The sequence below is a fragment of the Monodon monoceros genome, unplaced genomic scaffold (genome assembly GCF_005190385.1).
Source record: "Monodon monoceros isolate NGI ecotype Baffin Bay Population unplaced genomic scaffold, NGI_Narwhal_1 Super_Scaffold_1, whole genome shotgun sequence".
NCBI classification, from domain to species: domain Eukaryota; kingdom Metazoa; phylum Chordata; class Mammalia; order Artiodactyla; family Monodontidae; genus Monodon; species Monodon monoceros.
The window spans coordinates 47613431-47638194 of NW_021703765.1; the positions used below are offsets into that span (position 1 = coordinate 47613431).

The following is a 24764-nucleotide window of genomic DNA, read 5'->3' on the forward strand; positions in this document are numbered from 1 at the left end:
AGACTGAGCAATGGTGTTTCAGGTGGGAAGACTGAGCAATGGTGTTTAAGATGGGAAGACTGAGCAGTGGTGTTTAAGGTGGGAAGACTGAGCAGTGGTGTTTAAGACGGGAAGACTGAGCAATGGTCTTTAAGATGGGAAGACTGAGCAATGGTCTTTAAGATGGAGGGCATTGGTAATCAACTATGCTCCAATATAAAATAAAAATTAAAAAAAAAAAGATGGAGGGCAGTGTAGCCAACTAACAAATTGGGGTTCTTACTAAGGAAGAAGAGGAGACTAGATATTGGGAGAAATCAGAGTACATGGACCTCATTCGTTCTTTTAAGTCCTGAGGCAGTAGGTCTGGGCTGAAACTGGGCATTCTGATTAAAAACCAAACCAAACCAACCCTGTAGCTGCTCCACATATACTCTTCACGATGGAGTATCTCAACTCTAAGACAAGTTTGGAACAGAACAGATCTTAAAAGAAAAGAAACCCTTCTCCTGGGGAGGGCATGGATTCAGCCAAGGTCCTAATCTCCCTAACAATCTTGCCATTTTACAGTGATGCCATTCCTGACAGGGGTCCAAGGGATGGTTTTAACAAGTGCTGTGCTGTAGTCCAGGTAACTGCCTGCCCTCCCTTATTTATCTGGTCCATCAGTCTAGTAACCCCATTCCCCCAAACAGTGAGACCCTCTGCTTCTAAAATTCCTGATGGTGGATTGCCATCGACTGTGTTTAGGGTCTTATGGTTATTGGCAACACCATGGGTTGGAAAGCTTGTGGGCTTTGGCGTTAAAAGATCTTGGTTTCAGTTTTTTATTCTTCTCCTAACCTTTGTCAAGTTACTTAAACTTTATGATCTACATATATGCCTTCCTCATAGGGCGGTTAGGAAGATTTAATGAACAGTATGTAAAAGTGCCTTTTAAAATGTGAAGTGCTATGCATATACTTTATCAGTCATAGAAACAGCCCTGTGTAAGCAGAACCGTTGTTTACACAAATGCTTAGGAAGTTAAGCCCTGTTTTTTGCTAGATGAACTCTCATACTAAAGTTAAGAATAGTGAGATTTTAAGCAACATTTTTGCTCAGGGTCGTGCACTTAAATTATTAGCTCTGGGATAAACTGTGAAATACTTGTTAATACTGGTTAAAGAGATTTTATCAAAAAAGTTATTTTGCATTGCTTCAGTCCCCCTCTATTCTCTCCTATTACTATACACCCGAATGTTCTTCATTTTAAAATTCTTTTTCAAGACTTACTGTTGAGCATGTCATATGCAACCATTCCAGGCACTTAGGGAATACAGTCATGAACAGCTATTTAATCGGGAGTTTGAGACATGATTAAAAGAATAGACGTTTTAAAATTTCAGAATCTTTACTGAGTAGGTTGATTTGGAATTTTACCATTTTCATATAGCCAACACTGATTTTTTACATTATATTGAAATTTGTTTGCCACAGTTTAATATATACTATTACGTGGCAGTTTAACATCCTGTTCTGTAATTTATGTGAAACCTAAAAACCTTTTGAAATTTTTAATGCATTATACTATAATCTAGAATAATTTGGAGATTATACGTTGATGTAGTAGTGCTCTTAGGAATATAATTCTGTAAGTGCTCACTTCCGGAATGTAAAATGTACATAGTTATGGAAATTGCACTTTATTGTAGTTGTTCCTTACGTGACTGTTACAATCAGTGTCAACTGATTCAGCTTTGTAATTGAAAGAGAAAATTATTATGAAATCTTACTTGTACCAAGTTATTTCAAATGGCAGAACCATTGAGCAAGGGAGTGGACTTCATGTGTATTGAATCTACTGCTGGTAGCATACCATGGAAGTGAATGGTACTTTTGTTTCAGAAGGCATATTTCTCTTTTCTGCTTCTTTTTTTAAAAAATGTAAAACCGCAACTTAGTCGCATTGTTGTTTGTATGTAGCATTATTCTCCCATTGATTTTATTTCTATGGGAGGTTATTTTAATTTAATTTTTTAATTAATTTTTATTGGAGTGTGGTTGCTTTACAATGTTGTGTTAGCCTCCACTGCACAACAAAATGAGTCAGCCATACACATACAGATATCCCCTCCCTTTTGGACTTCCCTCCCATTTAGGTTACCACACTGCATTAGGTAGAGAGTTCTCTGTGCTATACAGAATGTTCCCATCAGTTGTCTATTTTATACATAGTATCAATAATGTGTATGTGTCAATCCCAGTCTCCCAATTCCTCCCTCTGTGGGAGGTTATTTTTAAATCAGACTGACAAAAATAGCTATCAGATAGTCTGGGTTTATATTGATTCTTCTAAGAATCACTAGCCCTTGCTTTTTAAACTCTCCGTTTATTTACCATGTTTCTTAAGTGACTATTTATTGGGCTCTGTCCTAGATATGGGAGTAGGCAGTTACCCCCAAATTCCTCCTTGACTTAAAATGTCTGACGATACATCTGGGAGTAATTGATTTAACAGATTATTAGCAGAAACTTCAGTTTAACAAGCTCCATTGAGGTCATTTTACTTAGAGTATGTCAGTAAGTCAACAAGCAGGTAACACCCTCACCTTCATTCCCAAGGCAGAGCGGAGGGACAGAGAAGTATAGAGGTAATTCCCAGTGGGGTTTCCTTTTCTATTGGCTTGAACCAGATTGAGGAAGATGGCAGTGCCAGTAAGAAAGGGGCATTTTTTTTTTAACGGTGCCAGGAGCAAGCCACAGTCTATTATGAGCAAAGGGAAAATTCTGGAACAGCTGCCTTGTGTTGGGTTGACCAGATTAGTGTGAATGAGGCTTTGGAGGGCCTTGGATATGATCTCATTTGAAATCTCAGGGCAAGCTTTTCAATGCTGTGTATAATGTTACAGAGACTGGTAGCTTCTTACACATCACATGCCGGGACCTATAGGTTGAAGACCTCTGTTTCCTATTCTTTCTAGTTCTTATATGCACTGAGACAAAAGGAGCAACTAGAAGAAAACTTGGTTACACATACCTACCTATCTGCCTCTGGGCACGTACATGCTGCTCTTTCTCCTGCAGCTAAGGATGAGCTGTCCGTGCTCTTAGCGAAGGCCAACTGTGTGGATTAGAGCCCATCCTTTCATTGCAAGCTCAAGAACATCATTCCAGCAGTTCTCTCCTTGCACTCCTACATCACTAACTTCCTCTCTGTTGAATCTTTCCCGTCGATGTAGAAACATGCTGGGTTGTCTTTCATAATAAAGCCTACTGACCCCCACACCCCCTTCCAGCAATTGCCCCAATTTTCTCCTTTCCTTTTTAGCACAAAGAATAGGCTGTACTTGCCCTTTCCAAGTTTCCTTCTCTCATTTCTACTCACCCACTCCCGTCATGCCTTTGCCTTCAGCATTCTCTTAACGCTCCACTGAGCCTTTCCTTGTCAAGGTCACCATTGACCTCATCACTAAATCCAGAGGGCTTTTCTTAGTTCTCGTATCATTTGATCCATCATCAGTGTTTGACATATTTAATCACTCGTTCCTCCTTCAAGTACTTCGTTTAGGCTTCCAGAATACCACACACTTCTGAGTTTCCTTCTGTCTCTCCTCTTTTTTTGTTTCCTTTGCTGGTTCTTTCTCGTCTCTCCCATCAGAACGAAATCTCAGTCCTTGGATTTCTTCCTGTGTCTGTCTCACTTTCTCCCTTAGTGATTCTGTCTAGTCTTAGAGCTTAAAACATAATCTATTTGCAAAAGACTCCCAGAGTTATATCTCTAGCCTGGACCTCTTCCCTGAAGACCTGATTTGGTTATCTAATTGTCTACATGACATCTGCATGAACATCTCATGGTAACTCTCATGTATGAGTTCCTGATTGTCCTGGTCCTGCAGTCTTCCTGCATTGGGTAATGATGACGCTATCTTTAGTCGCTCAGGGCAAAACTATGGAGTCATCCTTGATTCTTCTCTCACATCCCATAGATGTGCCTTCAAAATACATCCAGAATCTGACTACATGTCGTCACCTCCATTGCTATTACCCATCTCTTATCTGGATTGTTGCAGTAGCCTCTTAGGGATCTTTTTGATTCTAAGCTTGACCTTCCCCCCAGGTCTTTTCTTGAGCTTATCAGTCAAAGACATTGTGTTAAAATGTAAATCAAATAATGTTACTTCTCTGCTCAAAACCATGCAGTGGCTCCTCTTGTCAGTCACAGTCAAAGCCAGAACTCCTACAGTGGTCTGCAAGCTCTCTGCAGTTCCCCTCCCCACCACAGCCTCCTTGCACATCCTACCTCATCTCCATTTCCTCCTATCAGGCAAATCTGCTTGGCCACTGAGGCTTATTTATAGTTAAGTAAGTGTCTTTCTTAGTGAGAGGAAGGACTGAAAAAAAAGGCTTCAGGAACATAAGGAAATGTGTACAGTTGAAAAGGCATTGATGGGATGGCATAGAAGAAGGGCATTAGAGTCAGCGAAACCCTAAAAGTTAATGTGTGCAAGGGTGCTTCGTAAATCTGTAAAACAAAGCAAATGTATACTATCCATTCATGAGGATATGTTTCCATACTTGATCGTGCCTGAGACATGGGATCAGATCTTGATGGTCCTGCACCCTGGGGGTGAGAGTGTGATTCACCCTGGCTGTGAACCTGGAATAACGTCTGCTTGCATTCACATGAGAGCTGCCCCGCCCAGAGCAGTGCTGTCGTCCTCAACGAGCAGAAGAGCCCTTACCAGCTGTAAATGACCAGGACCATTTTCCAACAGCTGTGTGGCAGTAGCAGGGAAAAGTCAGCCTATTGTTGGTCCTCTAACCACGGAAATAAGTGCCAATGCAATTCCTTATCTAAGAAATAAAATTAGATGTTTTTAAATTCAAGATGTAGTATTTTGGTCATAAGCCAATATGTCCTTTGTTATAGCCACACATCCAGTAACAAAGAAGAAAGGAGAAAGGCTAATGCTGTTGAACTGACCAGAGTGTAGCCAGTTGAAAGAGCTTAACTAGATTGATCATCAGGGCCAGAATGTCACGTAACCTGTAATTGGATAATTGGCCACAGTGTTCTCTGAATACTAATCACTTACTCCTGCTTAGTGGTGTGTCTTTGCCAGATTTCATCATTGTCTCTGCCTGATTTAACCTCAGAAACATAGGTAAGTAACAGGGTGCTTTATAGAAGGAGAGAGCCGATGCAGTGTGTATTTACTGGCTAGCCTGAGACTTTTTAAGACGCTGAATTCTTTTGCTGGCATCCATTCACTGACAGTGAAGAACACTTTGGAAGTATTCACCGTGCATTTCACCCACCAGCATGAAATGGAGTAAGATGAAAGGGGGTCATGTTGAAGTGATGCGAGGAGATTACTGGAAAGGCTTGAATTTGCATTAGTCTTAAGGGGCCACAGACACAGAGCAATGTGTCTATTAAGAATAATTAATAATGTGTAACTATTAAATATGTGATGGTTCGGTCCTTAAGTTGTTCCTAATAAAAAGGTTGGCATTTATGTTTACTTGGTTATATGTTGATTTTTGTTGTGGCAGAGTGGCTGAGGGCATAGATTTTATATGTGAGTTTGAAGAATTCACATACCCTATGCTAGAAATGGCCTAATGTAATTACAGACACGTGCTGGGCTTCACTGATTTTGTGAAGGAAGGAAGTTCTTTGTTCCCTTAATAAAAACTAGGGTAGTTATAGTTTGAGGATTTAAAAAACCATAGTCATATGTATGTATCAGTGCAAGTGTTGATACACAGAAAAGTGAAGCACTGTGCCTGGAATTTCAGAGAGGGATTGCATAAAGGTACTGTTTCTGTTCCAACATAACTTCTAAGCTGGCAAATGAGAACTCAGAGACAGAGTTGAAAAGTAAGATGAAGATTTTATGCATAAGTTATCTAAGAACCTATTGAGAAATAGGTGACGCTGCTAGGGTTCTTCCGTTTGTTTTTTAATTTGAAGACCACTGTGTTGAAGCCACCAATTAGATTATTCGACAGCAGTAGAATCCCATAAATTCCTTATGCAGAACTTGTACTCTGTATCACTTGATGAGTAGTTCTACACTAAACTAAGTAGTTCCAGTACAGGATATCCCCTGAGTGTTTCTGAAATACTGAGATTGTAATAGATCTGGAATTACACTGTTCCAGTTGATTGATTTAATTGACCAAAAAGCGTCAGCTGCAGTTACGTATGTCCTTAGATGCTTCTTTAAAGCAACAAGAGAGCGCTTTACTAGTGCAGTGTTTGTGACACACCTACCCTCAGCTACATCACTTTACAGGATGGGGAGGTATTGCCATTTGGTGGGAAGTTTGAGGGTAAGGTACCTTCAGTACAGAAGATCCTGTTATGCTTGAAATTAATACAGGTGCCCTCAGGTCAACTGACAGATAAAAACAAGGTGAAAACCAGAACTGGAGGTAGAGCCTCTTCTCTCCCTTCTGCTCCCACCCCTTTCCCTCCTTCTCTGAAGAGCAAGTGAGAACAGATGTCAAGGTGGCAGAACTGCAGGGATGCTTACTTTAAATGGATGAAGGATCAGGATTTTGTGTATGGTTTTGTTGAGGGAACTCGATATTTTGGGGCCTCGATCATTTGTTTTGCCACTTTTCTGAAATCGAGATGAATTTAGGTACTGAAACTTACGTATTTGTTAACCAGAAGACATAATTTAGTTGATTCTTACATGGAAAGGTACAGTGTCAACAGCACATTTGCATTTTGATACTTGAACAGCTAAAAAAAATAAAGCTAAAGGGAGAGGGGTGGGCAGGTGTAAAAGAGTTCGGATCTTCCTGCAGTGGTATTTTTGGAATCTACAGCAGTGCTGATCTTTTCCATTCAAAGAAGTGTTCATTTTGGATATTGTGGTGAATTTTGTAGGCCTTGTTTATAGGTAAGTGAGTTGTTTAACATATCAAGTGGAGGAAGAACAGTTTTGTTTTTTTTATTTGGTCTAGGTTGACTTCAGCCATAGTAAAAGTATTTCCTCCTTGGAGATAAAATTTTAGATTATAGGAATATTTGCAATTCCTTAAAAATTATAATTATATAAATATTTAATTTTTTTCTGTTTTGCATGTCTTTTCTGCTCATTAGTGCTTACCATTTATTGCAATTTTTATTTCATTATTGCAGTTCTAATAAGAATAACCTCGTTACTGTAATGATAGTAAATACTAAGATGCCTTGAGGACTGGAACTATTCCCAAGATAATGAAGGTTTAGCCCTATTTTTGTTACAAACTTAGCATTTTGGTAGAACTGTATTTTAAGTCATATCCGGGATTCTTGGAGTGTTGTACCTAACGCATGGCTGTGAAGTCAGAACGTAGAGGGAGCTGCTGCATCCTTGGGGACCAAGGGGAGGAGACTGAGAGGGATGCCAGGAAGTGGGAGGCGAGGTTCAGCAGAGAGCAGCTGGGAGCAGCGGTGAGAGATTCGCCAGCTCCAAGACCCAGGAGCAGACGTTTTGACCAGGAGGAGGTTTCAGAGGTCACCCCATCTAGTGCCTTTCAAATTGTTGGAACAGCCCCTGGCTTTGGGCCTGGAAGGGGAAAGTCAAAGAGGCTCCTGACCCAGACCTGGCATCATCCTGCACAGTTCTGCTTCCTGAAACATCTGTTTTATGTGTTGAGATTACATTTGAGAAATAGGTTGAGCTGCTAGAGTTTTTTTGTTTGTTCTTTAATTTGAAGACCGTTGTGTTGAAGCCACCAATTAGATTATTCGACAGCAGTAGAATGCCAGTTTTGTAGGTGAGGAAGCAGGCCCAGGAAACTTCTGAGATTACCAGCTCCTCAGGCTGCTGCCTGAAGCTCCGCGTGGGCTCTAGAAGTTGAGGGCGATAACGGAATAGTTGTGGTTTTCAGAGTTCTGATACGAGGATAGGTGAAACTGTTCATACCAAATCTAGTACCTGCTGTTTTACGTGAGAGTTAGGTTACTTACATTTTATATGGTTTTAGTTAACTGCAAATTCAGATGGTATTGAATTAGATAGGAAGAACAGATTGTATCTTCAAAGGATTAAGGCTTTGCGTTCTCTGTAATCTATTATTTATTTTGCACACTAGATTCAAGGTAAAATATGGAACCAAAATCAAAATATGTAATTGAAAAATGGCAATTAAAATGTCATTACCTGGCCTCTTGTTTCCCCTCATTTGATATACCAACTATTTTGGAGGTGAACTGGAGGATTATGTCTTACGCTTTGATGTGGTACACATTTTAATGTTTACAATGGTTTCAGTTCTTTATTTTGTTCAAAAACTGGTTTCTTAATTTCATGATTAATGTTGAATGAAATATTCTCTATTAAAAATTTTATATGATTTTCAAATTGGCTAATGCCCTTATACTAGGATCCTGATCATTTGAGCTGAATTTGTTTGCTAGTTCTTAATCTGTTTTCATTAGCTGGCAGTGTTGTGAGAAGAGACCCTATGGGAAGAACAGAATTAGCTTAGTAATTTTGCTCATCCATCCATGTGTATGTAGCACAACTGTTTTCATTCCTGATGTTGCAATTGAAGTGGATCTGAAGTGAATAATTTTCATAACCTTTTGAGTAAATCTATATCTCCTGTCACTCTGAAGTCTTTTTTGTATATCTGTTTTCTTCCAGGTGAGGAATTTTAAATTGGAACAGGAACAAGAAAAAAACAAAATTTTGTCAGAAGCGCTGGCGACTCTAGCCACTGAACATCATGAATTAGAGCAGTCTCTGGTTAAAGGCTCCCCACCTCTCAGCATCCTTAGTGAGGACGAGTTCTATGATGCACTGTCAGGTAATTCTAGAACCCTGCCGTCTGTGTTGTTGGTAATTCACAGTTGACCACCTAAATGTCTTCTTAGGGTGGATGTCACCTTGAGTTTCCTGAAATAGACAGATGGAAATGTATCACTTCAGCTCCCCAGATGACGTACTTTTTGTGTGACATTATTAAGGCCGAAGCCCAAAATTTTGAAATGAAAGTCATCACTGAGTCTGCCTTTGTTGACAGCGTATGCTGTGCTGGGTTCAGAGTGCTGTGAATCTGGTTTGTTCCTTTATTTGATGACTGTTAGATACCTCCTGGTGCAAGGTGCTATTATATGTTAAAGGGTAGAGAGATGGATAGTTTCTATGCTCAGAGAGGTCGAAGAGTGAAGGACACATATAAGAAGCAGTTGGCTACAGTATGGTATGCTGTGTGCCAAAGGAGAGGTGAGACCTCGGTGTAGCTGAAACAGAGAAAAGGAAGAGCTTAACTTGGCCTCAGAGATACAGGCCTCAGAGCCGCGTAGCTTACTGGCAGCGAGCAGGGACTCCAGAGTCAGATTCCCTGAATTGGAATCCTGCCCCTGACACTGGTCAGCCGTGTGACCGTGGGCAAGTTCCACGACCTTCCTGGTTCTCAGCTCTCACATATTTAAAATGGGGATAATTATAGTTTCCATTTCAGTGGGTTGAGTCAGGATTAAGTGGGTTCACATGTGTAAGTAGTGTTTGGGACAGTGCCTGACAGGTACCACGTGTTCAAAAAATGGGAGATGTGTGTGGAGAGGTGAGAATGACTTGAGAGGAGGTACTGCTAAGTAGTTTTGACTTTTTAGGAACTTCCTTCAGAATTTTGAGGTAGATGTGGGCGGGGTCACGGAAGGAAGCCTGGGAGCGGGTGGTTGGAGATCAGCGAGATGGAAAACAATTCTTTTATGCGAAGAAATTAAGTGCTTATCTAAGTAGATGAACATATACAATTGTTGGGTCTCACAAAACTTGACCATGGAAGCAGGAGACCTCAGTGGATATGGAGTTAAAGGGTCAAATTAATGATAGGAAAGGGAAAGAAGCACAGTGAGAGGTTGTTGAAATGAGAACTAAAGAAGATTAGGTTAAGGAAGTTAAAATAGTGTGATGATACAGGACAAGGAAAATGATGTTGGTGGATATACAGAGAAGAGATTCATTATAGAAGATAAACAGCACTTAGGAACATTAATTTTAGAAGTGTGACATGATCAAAAAAAGCGGAAAAGCTAATTCTAATAGCCAGATTTGGGAATAATTAGAGAAAGGATTGTAATGACTGTGATGATGGCAGTTAGATGTGGTATTTGTGAAAATAGTGAGTCAGATTGAGAAGAGAATGTAGAGACCGGATGTGAAAGCAGTGGAATGAGTGGCAGAGGTAAAGGAAGCATTTAACCTGATTGACGGAGGAGGGAGGAGAGGGTGAAGGACACTTGAGGCTGCTGACATTTCTTCACATCTCTACTCTCTGCCACGTGCAGTCCTGTTACCGCCTGTATTCCTTCTGTTTGGGGCATCCAAAAAGGAAAGCTGCCAGACAGATTATTGGATTAAATGCAAAGAGGTCTGAATGTAAAAGAACCTAGACACTTCAACTGCTCATCTTTGCTGTCCTTTTAAAAAACAAAGGAAAAAATTTAATTTTTATTTTAAAAAAGGTATTTGTTATAAATAATTCAATGTAAAAGTATGTATAGTGCCCAGTGAAATCTTCCCTTCATCCCTTACCCTAATTGTGCACTCTTCCTCAGAGATTCTTATTAACAGCTTGATAGATTCTCTTCCAGACCTTTTTAAAGCATTCGCGTGGATATATGCATGTGTACGTATGGGGTTTTTAAAGAATCATGAATGGAAGTAGCTGTATAATTGTTCTAGATCTGCTTTTTCATGTAACAGTGTATCTTGGAAATCTTTCCCATCAGTGTTACAACTCTAGCTCATTCTTTTTAAAGGTTGCATAAAAGTCAATGATGTGATTTAGTAGAGTTTTCTTAGTTATTCTCTTCTTGATAGACATTTAGCGGCTACTGTCATCTTTCTACTTCTCAGTCATATTTTCACATTTATTTCCGTAGTCGTCTCCTCTGGGAGAAGGCGATAAGAAGAACTACAGTCCCTGGGTCAGGATTGGCAAATGAATTTCATCTCAAGTGCCAATTCAGATTGGTTTGCAGTCAGTACTGCCTGCTTGATGGGTTGCTGTGTTGAGAAGGATCCCAAGGCTGAGTCCAGTGCCTAGCTTAGTCAGCGTGTTCCACCGTGGCTGGAGAGAAGGAGCTAGAAGGACAGGTGCCTTGAGTTTACTCATCCCTGCCCTGAATGACCTACCTGAGTTTTATTACATTTGCCTGAACATAGTAGCTTTTCTTTGGCCACTCCTACTATTTCCTACTACAAATCTTGGGAATCATTTGGTCCAATGTAAAACTGTATTAAAATTACAGATCAGATGCCCAGGGCTGAAGTGTTGCCCTGCTGATGACCTAGCCACGTAATTCACTGAGATCATAAAAGCCTTCATTTGGGAATGACTTCATCTTCTCACTACAGTCTACACATTAACCTCCATTCCCTTTCCTCTGTCTCTTCTGTTACAAAAGAAGTGTCCCCTTTTCATTAAGGCCATTCCCTCCTGATTTGTTCTGGTACCCATCTCCTTGTGCCTTCTCCAGAACTTTTGTTTAGTTATTGATTCTTTCATCTACAGTTTCTTTTTTTTTTTTCTCCCAATTTTATTGAGAAATAATTGACTTACAGCACTGTATAAGTTTAAGGTATGCAGCATAATGATGTGACTTAACGTACATCATGAAATGATTGTCACACGAAGTTTAGTGAACATCCATCATCTCATATAGATACAAAATCAAAGAAATAGAAAAAGATTTTTTCCTTGTGATGAGACTTCTTAGGATTTAACTTTCTTAACTTTCAAGTATAACATACAGCAGTGTTGATTATGTTTACCATGTTATACACTACATCCCTAGTACTTATTTATCTTATAACTGGAAGTTTGTACCTTTTGAGACTACCTTCATCCATTCCCCTTCCCCCCACCCCCCACCTCTGGTAACCAAAAGTCTCATCTTTTTCTGTGGGTTTTTTAAATTTGTTTTTGAAGTATAATTGACCTGTAACAGTACGTTAGTTCCTGTTACACAACATAGTTATTCAATATTTCTGTACATTTAAAAATGATCACCATAAGTCTAGGCATCTGGAAGTTTGTACCTCTTAAGCTCCCTCACCTAACTCTTTCAATACCACATTATCTTAAATGCTAACTTAAAATTCCTGTAATAGTTTCCTATTGCTGCCATAACAAATTACCACAAATGTAGCGGCTTAAGTGATGCAGATTCATTCTCTGAGCTCTGGAGGTCGGAAGTCCTGCAGTCAAGGTGTTGGCAGGTCTTTGTTCCCTCTGGAGGCTCTAGGAGAGAATCTGCCTTCTTGCCTTTCTAGCTTCTAGAGACCACCTGCCTTCCTTGGCTCAAGGCCCCATCCTCCACCTTCACAGCCAGCAGTTTGACACCTTCCAGTCGCTCTGACTCTGACCTTCCTTCCTCCCTTTTATAAGGACCATAGCAATCACAGTGGACCCACTCAGATAATCCAGGGTAACCTCCCCACGTCAGGGGCCTTAACTCAGTCACACCTGCAGAGTCCTTTTGCCGTGGAAGGTAACACATCCACAGGTTCCACAGAGACTAGGACGGCCGTCACTGGGGGCCATTGTTCTGACTACCACAGTTCCCAAATTTATTTCTCCAGCCCTAACCTCTTGTGAGAGACATATGCTCAGCTGTTTGCTGGATAAATAAAAGATGAGTTCTTGATCTTCCTCCTAGGTCTTCTTCCTCCTGGAGTTTGCTTCATTTTAGTAAATGGCACCTCTTTCCTTTCCTAAAGCTGTACACCTGGGAGTAATTCATGGCATTCATGTGCCACCTCCATGAAACGCAGACCGGGGTCCGTCCATTCTACCTTCGCGACCTACTTTGAATCCATCTATTGATATGTTCTGTTACTACAGGGTGCGGGTTAAAAGTGTAGGTGCTGCAGCTGGAAGGCTGTTGATAAGTGATGTACCCGTTGCGAAATGATTTCACTTTACAGTGCCTCATTTCTTCATCTGCAAGTAGGTCATAGGATTATTGGGAGGAGTAAACTAATAAATATTTGTACTTAAAACAGTGCCTGGCACACTAAGGGGCTGCCCATTGTTCGCTCGCAGTACCGTCACCTGCGCTGCACACGCTCTTGTCCAGCCTCTTAACTGATCACTGTGCTTCCAGCCTTGCCTTATTGAGGTTCACGCCGTATACACCACCCACACTGATGCTTTGTAGACAATCACATCATCGCATTCCCCAGCCTAGGATCCTTCAGTGGCTCTTCACTGCACCTAGAATAAAATCCAGACTCCCTAGCGGGCCTTCAAGGCTCCTGACGTGACCCACACCTTACCTGTCCCTTGTTCGTTCACTCGCTGGGCTCCAGCCACACCGGGCCTCCTCCATCCTCACAACGCAGCAGTGACAGAGGCTATTGGGTCAGAGGTAAGAGAGAACAAAAACAAGTATACAAACCTGTATTTCATTTAAAGCTTTTTTTAATTGCTGAATCAGAATAATAGATTAAATCAAGCCTATCCTAATATCAGTATTTAAAAGATGTGAGGGCTTCCCTGGTGGCGCAGTGGTTGAGAGTCCGCCTGCCGATGCAGGGGACATGGGTTCGTGCCCCGGTCCGGGAGAATCCCACGTGCCGCGGAGCGGCTGGGCCCGTGAGCCATGGCCGCTGAGCCTGCGCGTCCAGAGCCTGTGCTCCGCAACGGGAGAGGCCACAGCAGTGAGAGGCCCGCGTACCACCAAAAAAAAAAATTTTTTTAATAATAAAATATGTGAGAAAAAGGGTTTTAAAGATACTTCTCTTAAAATATTTGTAAGTTATTTTCACAAAATGCTTAAACTGCTTTTTTAAAGTCAGTTACAACTTGTTTTACTTCCTTTAAAATTAAGTCCATGTGACTTCCTGATTTCCCTTTAAAATTTTTTTCAGATAAGCAGGATCAATGAAAATCTAATACAGTGGGTGAGACAAAACTTGATATAAGCCTACAGTGTAGTGTATTTTTTTCCAGCCCCATGGGATCTTTTGATTATTTAATTTTTTTCCAGTATGCTCAGTGAGTTAAGATTTCATAAAATTCCATAAAGCAAACAGATTCTTTCTCACAATTTGCTTGAATTCCATTGTGTAACCTGATTAGAAGGAACTAAATCTAATGAAGCATCACATCTTGTCCTCATTGTGTGTGTGTGTGCTTAAGGAATGAAATAGTTAAATCGAGTGAGATTTCTGATATTACTACCTGTGAGTGAGCACTTCCTGGGAAAAGGGCTAAACCTTCATGCGTGTTAAAGCAAAAGGTTTAATGAGAAACTAGAGGCTAACTAGTTCTGTGGAAAAATTCCATTTAGCTGGCAAATAAAGAACAGAAATATGTAGAAGGTGCCACTTTAGGGAGGAATAAAGCAGCTCCTTCTACATGTTCCTTCCATCGTTCTGCCCTTTTCATTTCACCCTCACTTGATGCCACCCCCTTCTTCTACCAAAGCTCTTGAATATCTCTAAAGTATCAGCTCTCCTGGGTAGCCTTTCCTCACTCCCCCAGGCAGAATTAATGGTTTCTTCTTTTGTGTTCCTTCAGTTTACACCTCTTTCATAGCCCTTTGGTTGTATTGTGCTTGTCTCTTTATGATGGTAGAGACCCTATCTATTTATATTCCTGAGGTACTTAACATAGACTCTGAGTTGCTCTGTAAATGCTTGTTGAATGCAGGTTGTTGAACAAATGTCATTGATATTTCTGTCCTCCCTAAAAATATATTGGTTTTCAGTAAAGAGCACAAAAGAAGCAGTAACACTTGCGAATTTCACGTGGTCTGCATGCACCACTTTGGATGCTATGTGGAAGAGGAGGGGTGGGTGACAGAGGAGTGAGCTGGGATGAGATGTAATTAAAAGATAAAATTTGTTCTTGAGGAATTTATGATCAAGTTGGAGGTATGAGACTTGCTCCCAGAGCGGGGGCGGGGGGGGGATGAAAAAGTAGCTAAGGGGGAGAAAATTAAAGGTGCTTGGCTTTATGGATGTCCTAAGGCATTATTTTACCAGTTACCAGTTTTGTTACCAGTTAAATAACTTAATGGCTGTTATTCTTTAGCACTGGTCTGAGATAGCAGTTTCACTAAAATTCCTGCCTTTTGAATTTTAAAACTTCAAAATGTATTGTCTTTCTTACTGTCTGTTCGTTTTCCTTTTTAGAAACATGATGAGATCAGTTGTGCAAGAAAGCCTTTCTTGCTAGGTTTTCCTCTTAATGCTATTTAGGTTAAAATGTGCATGAATAATGCATACAAATCCAATAGTGTAGATTGGTAAAACCAGTAGAACGTTATGTCACAAAATTGAAGCCAGCTTTAGCATTTCTCAGCAGTTGCAAGAGTCGATGCTCACGTCTTTTTAAATCAAAGGTTTTAGAATGGAAAGTGTTAAAATAGCGATTTTGGTTTTGTCCGGAGGAGAGTAACGTAGGAAGTTATGACCCATGTGAAATAATGTTTAATCCAATAAATACAACTGGTAATAGTTGAGAAAAGAAATGACATCTCTGCTGAACTCACATAGAAGATTTGACCCAGGTGATCAGAGGTATTGGCAGGAAAGCTGAAGAGCACCGTGACCTTTTAGTAAAGGCTGTGCAGTCTGTTCTTTATGTTTCCGAGCCTGGTGTCCTCTTCTACAGTTTAGTTTTGAAATAACCTGTACAGTTCTTATCTGGGCCTTTTCTGTGAGTCTTTACTCTTGTCTGGACCTGCCTAGGATGTGGAGATCTCTCCCTCCTCTGTATTCCCAGCACTTTTTTCTCTAGTCCTTTTTTTTTTTTTTTTTGACGATTAGCCATACTACCTTGTTCTTGCCCTTTTTCTTGTTATATAACTTTTTGTGTCTTTCTTCCTCATCTTCCCCCAAGCCCTGCATTTCCCTTAAGGGCAGAGACCTTGTTGTCTTAACTTTTGTATTTCCTCTGTTGCCCAGTACAAAACAAGTCCATTGGTTGATATGATGTGCAGCAAATTGAGTACCACAGAGTATGGCTGTTATTAAACCCCTTCTGTATGTAATATGGTACAACACTCTGGAGAAAATCTAAGTAGTGCCAGGGGCTCTTACTCTCGTTATGTGTTTATAACATTAAAAAATTATCCAGCAGGGTTTCCCTGGTGGCGCAGTGGTTGAGAGTCCGCCTGCCGATGCAGGGGACACGGGTTCATGCCCTGGTCCGGGAGGATCCCACATGCCGCGGAGTAGCTGGGCCCGTGAGCCGTGGCCGCTGAGCCTGTGCGTCTGGAGCCTGTGCTCCGCAACGGGAGAGGCTGCAGTGGTGAGAGGCCCGTGTACCGCAAAAAAAAAAAAAAAAAATTCACTGTAAAACCATGTGCATTTTGTACTAGCGTTGAGAGCATGTCCTTAGCCAGACACACTTACCCAGTGCCCACTGTGTGCAGTGCTTTGCCAGGCATGGCACTGCCAAGGGAAAGAAGATCCAGTCCCTGAATCAGGGTTTCGTAGTCAGTCCAGGGGAGGAGGCTGAGCATGGAAAGATGGGCACAATGTGACGTGAAAAGGGTCTGGGCCTCCAGCCCACCAGAGCTACTCACTCCCAAGATCAGCCCCCGGAGTTTGCCGTTCTCAGTGACTATATCTACGCCGTCATCTCAGTTTTATACATCCCACAATCTAACCACTGTCTCCTGTCTTTCAACCCATTCTCTTAAAAACCCTGATCCCAACATTTCTTTGACCAACCACAGTGTCTTCTCCATGTTTTCACTGTTCCTCTCCGCTCGTGTCCTTGTTCCGTCCTTACCAGCTCAGATGGCGTGGGCTGTCATATCATCGCCCCCCTGCCTTTCTCTCCCTGCACTGTGCTCACCCAGCCCATCCGTCCCCTCCTTCCGCACCAGTCCTCAAGTGACTGGCCATGCTGGCAGCTCTTGCTTGAGACCCACAGCTGTTTAATTTCTGTGGTGCCCTTTTGCTGCCCAGCAGTCCTACTTCATTTCCCTCGTCAGTTCCTTTTACATGCTTATTTCATACTTTTCTCACTTAAAATTTCTAATACCTTCATCCTCTGTCCTGCTCCATCAGAGGACATTATTTATGTCACTGAGAAACTCCTCGTGTTTCCACTCACACACCTGGCTGTGTACATGTGTGGGCATATTCTGCTTTCTCTACATCGAAGAATGTTATGTCCCTAACTGACGCCAGCCCCTCCCTATGTGCCTGGGATCCCAATGCCTCTGACTTACATCAGGACATTAATGTAGCTCCTTCTTTCTCCCAGGTAATCAGTTATTCCTGATGCCCATCAGCTATCTTATCTTTCAGAATGCTGTATCTTATACAGATACCTTTGATCCACATCACTTTCCTCTTCTAGAATTCTTTCTTGAACAGCCTCTATTTATGTTTATTCTCACGATTCCTCTGCAGCTGCTCTCGACTAAATCACCGCCATCACATACTCAGCTGCCTAACTGAGTGGTCCTCTCTCAGTTCGCATCTTTGTCGGCCTTTCACCAGCACTTAAAGTTGTTGATTCCTCCTTCCTTCATGGAACGCTTTCTTTACTTGCTTTCCAGAGTACCAGTCTCTTTTGATTTTACTTCTCAGTTCCCTTTGCTTGTCATCTTGTATCCTTCTGACTTCAGATGTTAGCGTGTCTTGGGGTGCAGGCATTGTTTTCTACACTCACTCTTTAGATCCTTTGTACTCAGATTGTGGTCTCAGGATCAGTAGCATCACCTTCACCTGGAAGCTTGTTGGAACTGCAGAGCCGCAGGCCCCAACTCAGACCTAGTGAATAAGAATTTGCATTTTTTCAAATCCGTAGGGGCTTCATATGGACATTAAAGCTTGAGCAGCTTGCCTTGCACGACCTCATCTAGTCCCATGCCTGTGAATATTGTCCAAATTTTGCTAAGTACAAAACTTTACGTTTCTAGACTCAGTCTTGCCCCCTGAATTTCAGACTTCTGTCTAACTGTCTACTTGGCACATTCATTCACTTAAATGAGATCTCCAAGGTGTCTTAGAATGTCCAGAAGAGAATTCTTGATTTCTGCTCACAAGCCTGCCCCTCCTGTGGTCCATACTTTGGTAGATGGAGGATCTGTCTTTCAGTCCATCAACATTCACATTCAGTCCATCAACAAATTCCGTCAGCTCTACCTACAACATATAGCAGAATCTGACCACGTCTCATCATTCCACTCCCACCACCCTGGCCCCCATCATCTCTCACCTGGTTTCTGACAGGGGCTTTCTGACTGGTCCCTCTGCTTGCACCCGCGTCTCCAGCAATATTTTAAATAACAGCATTCAGAGTGATCGTTTCCAAACGTGAATCTGTTCATGTCAGTTCCCTGCATGGAACCCTCCAATGGCTTTGCTTCCTAGCTGGAATAAAAGCCAGAAGGCCTCGTTCTGGCCATCTGCCACCTTCTGGGATCTGCTCTGTCCTCCTCACTCACTTCCTTCCATCACTGGCCTCAATGCAAGTTCCTGGACTTGCCAAGCGTGTTCTCTTCCAGGCTTCACTTTCCCTCTGCCTGGAGCTCTCTAATCCCAAATGTCTACAGTGCTTACTCCCCCACTTCCTTCCTTTTTCTGCTCAGAAAGACCTTCACTGTATCATTTTCTATCCTTTTTCTCTTGCCTTTAAAAAACCCCCCCCAAAAAAAATACAGCATCTTTCACACATAATGTACATTCATTTGTAGATCTTCTACAAGTGGAATATAAGCTCCTCAGTGAGAGAGGCATTTTGCTTAGTGCATGGATGCATCGCAGCCCCTACACTAGTGCTAGACAGACAGAGAAGGAGGCGCTCAATACATATTTATTGAACAAGTAATGAATTAGCGTCACCAACTCATATGTAAGGAGTGTTACAGAAATTCAGAGGAGAGGCAGCTAACTGCTTGGGAAAGCTGGGGAGAGCATCACAGAATAAGTGATGCTTGAGGGGTGTTGTGAAGAGTCAGGAAGGAGTTCTCCAGACGGATAAGATGGTGGTCAGATATGCTTTGTGGAACAAGAAAACACATGCAAAGGTAGAGAAAAATAGTTTTCAAAGACATCATGAAAATGCACTATGGCTGAGGCAGGGGTGAGCGTATTGGATGCTGAGAAATAGTGATGGGATGAAGCCAAGAAAGTAATTTAGGACCAGCTTGTAATGAGTCTTGTGATAAGATTCTGCTGAAGATTTTTCATTTTAGCCTGTTAAGTGGTGGGCAGCCGACAGACGTGATTAAGTATACAGAGTGATGTCAGACTAGTATTGAATATTTTATAAAGTTTTTTTTTTTAGTAAACATTGTGGAATTTTTATAATATTCTTGCATTATATTAAGAATTGGAAATTCAAAGAAAATGAGACATGGTCCCTACTTAGGAGTTTACATTCTATTAGCATATGAGTATTTTAGGAGTAAAGATTGATTTGAGGTCCTAGTGTCCTAGATGAGAGGTGACAGGAATTTCCATAAAAGCAACTTAAGTGAGAATGGAAAGTTTCAGTTCCTCCCTTTATTGCTTTAATGAATACATATCCTGACCTTTGCTCCTCAAGGAAGCCTGGTTGACTTTCTTGACTTGATGAAATCCCTGCTGTAGGCTCCCCGAGCACCATAGTCCCGTAGCATTTCCTGTAGTTGAAGTTTTGTATGCTTATGTCTTTTTGTCAGCCCTGCCACTCAACCAGACTGTAAATCCCTTGAGGAACTTTGCATCCCTAGCAACTTGCATAGACTTTGGCACCTGTTAGGAGTTCAGATATTTGAGTGGATGAAGTTTGGGGATACATTTTAAAGGCCACGTTGACTGAGCTTGAAGACCAGTTGGTTGTGGCAGATAATGATATGCCGAGGATTTCCACCTATTTACTGAGAATTCTCACTTCGGCCCGAAGCATCTCAAGCTCCGTATGGTGGAAACTGGACTTGCCATCCTGACCTGCCCCCTCGTATATGCCCTGTCTTGGCTGATGGCATCATCGTCTACCCACCATGCAAACTACAGATGTGAAAGTCATCTCTTACCCCCTTTCCTCACACCCTCCCCATATCTAAGTATCTAGTTGTCTTCTTTTTCTTCCTATTTTCGGCCCCATTATTCACTGTCGGGGCCTTAGTTCAGCTTTTGAGCCCCCACAGACTTTGTCTTCCCGCTTCTGGTCAATTATCCCTGCCAGCCCATCTTCCACATCGCATATTGTCAGGTGTGGTGGGCAGAAAAATGGTCCCCTAAGGATACATTCACCTGCTCATCCCAGTAACCTGTAACCTTTTTTTTTTTGGAAAAAAAAGATCTTTGCAAATGGGATTAAGTTAAGGAATTTGAGGTGAGATCATCATGGATTATCTGGGTGGGACCTAAGTGCTGTCACAAGTATCCTTATAAGAGAAAGGTAGAGGGAGATTAGACCCACAGAGGAGAAGGCAATGTGAGGATGGAGGCAGAGATTAGAGTGATGTGGCCACAAGCCCAGGAAAGCTGGAAGCCACCAGAGGCAAGAGGCAAGGAATGGACTTTCCTTAGAGCCTTCAGAGGGATGGTGGTCCTGCCGATGCTTTGGTTTTCGTTCATTGAAACTGATTTTGGAGTTCTGGCCTCCAGAGTTATGAAAGACTAAAATTTTGTTGTTTTAAGCCACCAGGTTATGCTGATTGTTACAGTGGCCATGGGACACTGATGTGTCAGAGTTATCTGTAAAGTGTAAAATGGATCTTATCACTCCCTGGCAAAACATCCAGAGACTCTCCATTACTACAGATTCAGTATAAACGCTGTGATCTGACCCACGTTTAAGCTTCATCTCTGACGACCACATCTTTTCTGTCTGGCTACTCTCCTCTCTAGCTATGCTAGATATTCTTAGACACGCACCTTGTTCTCTCAGGCGTGGGACTGTTGCTCTTCCCCTTACACCTGATATTCTCTTTTCCTGCCTTAAATTCTTAGTCATCATTACAGCTCAGATGTCATCTCTGCCTGGAAAGTTTGCCTGGAAACTTATCCTGGTTCCCCTGAGAGTGACTTCTTCAAGTATTCCCACACTTTGTATAAACATATGTTTACTTGCACGTCTTCCACTAGATTGGACTTTGAATATTTGGAGGGCACCACCCATATCTCATTAATCTTTCTAAACTGTTTCAGCAACGAGCCCTTTCTTTACCAGGTACATGGTAGGTATTTGGCAAGTGTTGATTTATTAAACTGAAGTCACGTGAAAGAACTTTCTTTTATAACTGGATTATTCTATAACTGGTCTTTAGTTCTAGAATATTTTCTCTGTAGAGTGAATGCATAGGTGACCTTGAAAATGATTTTAAAGATGTCAGCAAGACAAATTGGGACAATCTGGGCGACTGGATTTAGTCACCCAAAATAGATACACGTAAGTTTTTCAGTAGCCCACACACAAATGTTTTGAATAATTCTTCATCCGCAGTTACATGTGCAGATTTTGCAAGTTGGGGAAAACAATAGTAGATTTAGTTGCTTGGGGAAAAGCCAGTACTTTTAAGAAACTGTCGTAATCAACACTACCATTTGGCTGATTGTGACCTTGCACCTCATTCAGGGAGGATATGTCTAGAATGTCTCTGACTCTTGTTGCTTGCTGCCACCATTCTGTTTCAAGCTTTTGTCACTTCCTCAGTAGGTTATTGTAGCAATCTCTTGGCAGCCCCGTCTGGACTCACCCGGATTTTCTGTTCACAGTTTATTTTAAATGTGGTAGGTTTCATTGATTTTCCTTGTGTGCTTTGTATTTACTACATTATTTTTGAGTTTACAGGATTGTACATTAAAGCTAAATAAACATTTGGCGCTGATATTTTAAGCTGGGGTTACTTTGGGGTTACTTTGGACATTCTTAGAAGATGCCTAGTTCTTGGGAAACCATAAACAATGAAGGTATTAAATTGAGCGTGTGTGCCTTCTGACTATTTCCTGTTACCTTAAGTAACGGGGAGGGGCTATTTGGACATTATCCACAGTTCTTCCACATCTTGCTCCTTTGTACTATTTGTTCTCAAGTTAGTTTTCAGAGGTCATGTTAAAATACTTATCGGCATAATGTAAGACTTGTTGGCATGTTTATATCCTTAATTTTATGACCTCTTCTTTCAGCCTTTTAATAGGAGAAACTCAAAAAAGTAGGATAAAGGTAATGATCCTCTTAATGCTGAAGTTTTTTTTACACCACTTTATTTGAGGTATGATTGACATACAAAAAGCTGTACACATTTAACTCATACAACTTGATGAGTAAAGTTTTAAAGCCATGTTAACCCAGTCACAGCCATTGGCTTCCAAGCTGTTTGGTTGAAAGGGGATAGTGTTCAATCTGAAATGTGTTCGAAATTATTTTAAGTCCCAATGTGGACAGAGCTTTTAAGTTTCTGGGCCACCAGAGATCTGTGAACAAACTTTCTATTAATACAACTGTTTTAATCAGGCAAAGATTGTCTACCTTAAATGCTTGTACATAGGCTAGAGCATTTATCTTGTAAGATACAGCCTGTTTTTCAGAGTGTTGTTATGACAGTTTTTATATAAAATATAATTAGTAATTAAACCACCTGAATCCTTTTTGGAAATAGATGGGAATAAACAAACCCACGAGTAAGTACAAACTAAGTATTCCATTTCCATGTATAGTCATTACATACGGCTATACGGATTTTCCTAACTGCCCATTTAAAGTTCAGTGAATAATGTAAGGCTATTTTATAAATCCCTTACCCTGTTTTTCAGGGATGGATTGAAGCATCCTGAAATTTTTCTGTGGCTCTACTTAATATAGAAACACAGATGTTCGTAAGGGGAAAATGCAGTGAGAAATAAAAGGGAAAATGAAAGGCTGATTTTGTCTGAAATCTAGGTGTGGATACTGTTAACATTTCTCCTGCTGTATTCAAAAATACATGTGTATAAAAATCCACCAGTTTTTCTCCATGTCTGTGTGGCTTTCTTTCATCACTGGCATTGAGGTGAGAGATGACAGGACCAGAATATAGACCATGCATCCAGCATGATAGGTCTTTGGCGTTGGCTTGACAGGTTTTTGTTTGCTTTTTTGTTTTGGGTTTTATTTGGTTTTGGTTTTATTGTGGTAAAATAAACATAACACATATACCATTTTAACCATTTTTAAGCATGTGGTTCAGTGTCATTAAGTACATTTTTGTCCAACCAGCACTGCTGTCTGTTGCCAGAACTTTTCCATCATCCCCAAATAAAACTGTACCCATTAAACAGTAACTTCCCCCCCATTTGTTTGTTTTTAAAGCATGTACAGTACCCTTACTATTATAACCACCATATATAAGGTGTTAAGCACACTCTTTCCAATACTTTATGCTTTCCACTGAGGCATTAATGTATTGCCCAGAAACACTGAATGGTAGATAAGTTCTGGCCTATTTGATATTCGTATGTGCAGGCAAAATTGAAAAACCTGTTTTAAGATTGCATTATCACCTCAGCAGCACTAAGATCTATCACTTGAAAATTACTCTTATGAGCCAGGTACGCTCCATTGCTGGGTTGCCTCAGGCCAAACAACCAACAGGGAGGGAACCCAGCCCCACTCATCAGCAGATTAAAGTTTTACTGAGCTCTACCCACCAGAGCAACACCCAGCTCTACCCTCCACCAGTCCCTCCCATCAGGAAGCTTGCACAAGCCTCTAAGATAGCCTCATCCACCAGAGGGCAGACAGGAGAAGCAAGAAGAACTACAGTTGTGCAGCCTGTGGAAGCAAAACCACATTCACAGAAAGAGAGACAAAATGAAAAGGCAGAGGACTTTGTACCACATGAAGGAACAAGATAAAACCCCAGAGAAACAACTAAATGAAGTGGAGATAGGCAACCTTCCAGAAAAAGAATTCAGAATAATGATAGCGAAGATGATCCAGGACCTCGGAAAAACAATGGAGGCAAAGATTGAGAAGATGCAAGAATTGTTTAACAAAAACCTAGAAGAATTAAAGAATGAACACCTAGAAGAAGTAAAGAACAAATAGATGAACAATACAATAACTGAAATGAAAAATACACTAGAAGGAATCAATAGAATAACCGAGGCAGAAGAACGGATAAGTGACCTGGGAGACAGAATGGTGGAATTCACTGCTGCGGAACAGAATAAAGAAAAAAGAATGAAAAGAAATGAAGATGGCCTAAGAGACCTCTGGGACAATATTAAACGCAACAACATTCACATTATAGGGGTCCCAGAAGGAGAAGAGAGAGAGAAAGGACCTGAGAAAATATCTGAAGAGATTATAGTCGAAAATTTCCCGAAGATGGGAAAGGAAATAGCCACCCAAGTCCAGGACATGCAGAGAGTCCCAGGCAGGATAAACCCAAGGAGAAACATGCTGAGACACATAGTAATCAAACTGACAAAAATTAAAGAGAAAGAAAAATTATTGAAAGCAACAAGGGAAAAATGACAAATAACATACAATGGAACTCCCATAAGGTTAGCAGCTGATTTCTCAGCAGAAACTCTACAAGCCAGAAGGGAGTGGCATGATATATTTAAAGTGATGAAAGGGAAGAACCTACAACCAAGATTACTCTACCCGGCAAGGATCTCATTCAGATTCGATGGAGAAATCAAAAGCTTTACAGACAAGCAAAAGCTGAGAGAATTCAGCACCACCAAACCAGCTCTACAACTAATGCTAAAGGAACTTCTCTAAGTGGGAAACACAAGAGAAGAAAAGGAGCTATGAAAACAAACCCAAAACAATTACAAAGATGGTCATAGGAACATACATATTGATAATTATCTTAAACGTGAATGGATTAAATGCTC

The 24764-nt window shown here is 41.1% G+C and overlaps 1 protein-coding gene across 15 annotated transcripts in view; it reads left to right on the plus strand.

Moving 5' to 3' along the window:
- Window positions 1-24764, plus strand: part of OSBPL1A (oxysterol binding protein like 1A) — a 208648-nt gene that overhangs the window by 108732 nt on the left and 75152 nt on the right. For all 15 annotated transcript variants that reach the window (XM_029219688.1, XM_029219679.1, XM_029219714.1 and 12 more), the window contains one exon: window positions 8613-8775. In XM_029219688.1, coding sequence (XP_029075521.1) covers window positions 8613-8775 — 163 coding nt within the window. The remainder of the gene's footprint in view (window positions 1-8612; window positions 8776-24764) is intronic.